The sequence below is a fragment of the Aotus nancymaae genome, unplaced genomic scaffold (assembly GCF_030222135.1).
Source record: "Aotus nancymaae isolate 86718 unplaced genomic scaffold, 86718_ANA_hifiasm-v0.15.2.pri h1tg000139l, whole genome shotgun sequence".
NCBI classification, from domain to species: domain Eukaryota; kingdom Metazoa; phylum Chordata; class Mammalia; order Primates; family Aotidae; genus Aotus; species Aotus nancymaae.
The window spans coordinates 185,521-189,558 of record NW_026988554.1 but is presented as its reverse complement, the minus strand read 5'-3'; the positions used below and the strand labels follow the sequence as shown (position 1 = coordinate 189,558).

At 44.3% G+C, this 4,038-nt stretch overlaps 1 protein-coding gene across 1 annotated transcript; it reads left to right on the top strand.

Annotated features, from left to right (window-relative positions):
• Positions 1–1,093: 1,093 nt before the first annotated feature.
• Positions 1,094–3,177, top strand: LOC105709651 (glutamate dehydrogenase 1, mitochondrial-like). The gene is given in 4 exon segments (XM_064371578.1): positions 1,094–1,507; positions 1,509–1,644; positions 1,933–2,482; positions 2,484–3,177. Coding segments are annotated over 4 exon segments (1,593 nt in total). The 3' UTR covers positions 2,977–3,177.
• The last annotated feature ends 861 nt before the right edge of the window (positions 3,178–4,038 follow it).

Genomic DNA, 4,038 nt, shown 5'->3' with positions numbered 1-4,038 from the left:
GCACAGGCCACCATGCTGAGCTAATTTTTTGTATTTTTAGTAGAGACGGGGTTTCACCATGTTGACCAGGATGGTCTCGATGTGTTGACCTCGTGATCCACCCGCCTCGGCCTCCCAAAGTGCTGGGATTACAGGAGTGAGCCACCGCGCCCGGCCGGTTGTTTTTCTTATCTAGCACTTAACTAAAATAATAAAGGCAGAAATACATATGTATCCAAGAAACAGTTATATAAATAAATAAAAACAATAAGTAAACTAATAAAAAATAAACAAAAGTTAAAAAAATAAATACAATATTGCTTATGATGAACATTCAGAAAGCTAAAGACAACTACACAATCTTAACTGTTTTATCCCAAGAAACACTTTTAACAATTTTAATTCACTCAGGAAATGTTTACAGAAAAAAAAAAAAATAAAATAAGCAACAAATAAATAAAAATAAATTCTATTCATTGTGGCAGACATTTGAAATGTTAAAGACAATTATAAGGTCTTTAACTCTTTAAAGACAAAGAGATCTTATATAAACTTAATTGGTTGGAAAGAGGTACAAGTAATACACGTGTTTTGGGTTGAAATTGGCAGAATGGTTGAATTTGAATTAGCAAAAGAGCACTTATTGTCAAGCAAGAGCTTATTGTAAAGCAAGAGCTTGACAATAAAGATAAAATAACAAATAAAAATGGAAAATTTCACCATGTGTTACTTAACAAGGTGAGAAGAAAATGGGTTACTCTAGCATGTGCTTCAATGTGAAAGGGCCCATGTCATAGATAGGAGACTGAAAAGTTAACTACACTTAGAATAGAGAAAGATTTGTTTATAACAATACAACTGAAAATGATTTAAAAATTTTTATACAACATCAGAATAAGAATATTCCTAATACATTGGAAACTCACCAATTATTGACTATGGTGCTACTTGTCCATTTCCAAGAATCTCCTGGTTTCCTGCTTAGTCCAATCCAGTACGTATCAGTTCGTGTGAACCTCTTCAAAAATTCCTTTTACGCTCTCCTTCGTCGCGGGGACTCTTAGAAAGCGCGCCTGTTCCGCGCCCATCTCGCACCTGGCCTTCGCCCGCCGCCATGTACCGCTACCTGGGCGAAGCGCTTCTGCTGTCCCGGGCGGGGCCCGCTGCCCTGGGCTCAGCGGCCGCCGACTCGGCAGCGCTGCTGGGCCGGGCCCGGGGACAGCCCGCCGCCGCCCCGCAGCCGGGGCTCGCATTGGCCACCCGGCGCCACTACAGCGAGGCTGTGGCCGACCGTGAGGACGATCCCAACTTCTTCAAGATGGTGGAGAGCTTCTTCGACTGCGGCGCCAGCATTGTGGAGGACAAGCTGGTGGAGGACCTGAGGACCCGGGAGAGCGAGGAGCAGAAGCGGAACCGGGTGCGCGGCATCCTGCGGATCATCAAGCCCTGCAACCATGTGCTGAGCCTCTCCTTCCCCATACGGCGCGACGACGGCTCCTGGGAGGTCATCGAAGGCTACTGGGCCCAGCCACAGCCAGCACCGCACGCCCTGCAAGGGAGATGTGCCGTTTGGGGGCGCTAAAGCTGGTGTTAAGATCAATCCCAAGAACTATACTGATAATGAATTGGAAAAGATCACAAGGAGGTTAGCCATGGAGCTAGCAAAGAAGGGCTTTTTTTTTTTTTTCTTTTTTTGAGACGGAGTTTCGCTCTTGTTACCCAGGCTGGAGTGCAATGGCGCGATCTCAGCTCACCGCAATTCTCCTGCCTCAGCCTCCTGAGTAGCTGGGATTACAGGCACGCGCCACCATGCCCAGCTAATTTTTTGTATTTTTAGTAGAGACGGGGTTTCACCATGTTGACCAGGATGGTCTCGATCTCTTGACCTCGTGATCCACCCGCCTCGGCCTCCCAAAGTGCTGGGATTACAGGCGTGAGCCACCGCGCCCGGCCAGAAGGGCTTTATTGGTCCTGGCATTGATGTCCCTGCCCCAGACATGAGCGCAGGTGAGCGGGAGATGTCCTGGATCGCTGATACCTATGCCAGCACCATAGGCCACTACGATATTAATGCACATGCCTGTGTTACTGGTAAACCCATCAGTCAAAGGGGCATCCACGGACGCATTTCTGCTACTGGCCGTGGTGTCTTCCAGGGGATTGAACACTTCATCAATGAAGCTTCTTACATGAGCATTTTAGGAATGACACCAGGATTTGGAGATAAAACATTTGTTGTTCAGGGATTTTGTAATGTGGGCCTACACTCTATGAGATATTTACATCATTTTGGTGCTAAATGTATTGCTGTTGGTGAGTCTGTTGGGAGTATATGGAATCCTGATGGTATTGACCCAAAGGAACTGGAAGACTTCAAATTGCAACATGGGTCCATTCTGGGCTTCCCCAAGGCAAAGCCCTATGAAGGAAGCATCTTGGAAGCTGACTGTGACATACTGATACCAGCTGCCAGTGAGAAGCAGTTGACCAAATCCAACTCACCGAGTCAAAGCCAAGATTATTGCTGAAGGTGCCAACGGGCCAACAACTCCAGAAGCTGATAAGATCTTCCTGGAGAGAAACATTGTGGTTATTCCAGATCTCTACCTGAATGCTGGAGGAGTGACAGTATCATACTTTGAGTGGCTGAAGAATCTAAATCATGTCAGCTATGGCCGTTTGACCTTTAAATATGAAAGGGATTCTAACTACCACTTGCTCATGTCTGTTCCAGAGAGTTTAGAAAGAAAATTTGGAAAGCATGGTGGAACTGTTCCCATTGTACCCACAGCAGAGTTCCAAGACAGGATATCGGGTGCATCTGAGAAAGACATCGTGCACTCTGGCTTGGCATACACAATGGAGCGTTCTGCCAGGCAAATTATGTGCACAGCCATGAAATACAACCTGGGATTGGACCTGAGAACAGCTGCCTATGTCAATGCCATTGAGAAAGTCTTCAAAGTGTACAATGAAGCTGGTGTGACCTTCACATAGATGGATCGTGGCCGGCTTCCTCACTACCCTCTTCACCTATAACTTCTGCTGACCTATCACGAGTTTACATGTAACCACAGAAATCCCTTTCTCTCCTGACTCATTAGATAATGGATACCATTCTCAACAAGTCAATCCAAATGAACCCCTTAAGGAGAAAGAAATTAAGGTTAGGGGATTATGTACAAGCTGAGTGTGAAAGTAGAAGTCATCAACACCAGAGAGCCATTTTGGTATTTTGCCTTTAAACAAAAAGTCTCCTCCGTCTGGCTGTGCAGGCTTGCCCCGTGGCTTTTCCCAACATAATCAGTGCTATTGCTGGGGAAGGGACAGTCAAGAGTAGTCAGTTGCTTACTTTTGTTGCTCTGGACAAGTCTGGGACATGCTGTAACTTTAACACTTAAGTAGGTGTGTGGCATTTTCAGAAGGTGGCATGGTCCTCAAGTGAGTTCTTAGTATTTTATATCAGCACAATAACTCAATTTTACAGGTTACAAACAAATACAAAAGCTGTTTCTGCTTATCAATTTTATTCTTTCAGAATAAAATAAGTACATGCTGCTGTAATAAAATTGCCTTTAATCACTTAACAAGCCTAACCTTGACTCAAACAGTGAATGCCTATAAAAATAATAAATGGAAAAAACTAGTATTTTTATATCATGAAACAGTGTCATTTATAGCTTCTCAGTCATGTATTGTTGTCCAGCAAACATGGAAAGCCCTGTGGATAATTATCTTCATACCTGCAAAGATGATGGAGGCTATTTTCATTAAAACTGTCAGAATTTGCTAACTATAATTATGACATGTAGGCCAAAGAATGCAAGAACCTCCTTATCATGTTAACTAATTGTTCTCTTTTGAAGATCTATTGTTGACTAATTAAACAATAATTCAAGTAGAATGTCCCGGAAAAAAACCACTGGGCTCCCTGTTTGGAGTCTGGCTGGCTCTGAGCATTGCCAATGGCCCCTACTCACCTGACTTTATGTCCTCTCCTTTTAGAGGCTGTGCATTCTGCACCCAGCTTCACTCACAGTGGGCTGAAAACAACCTTGG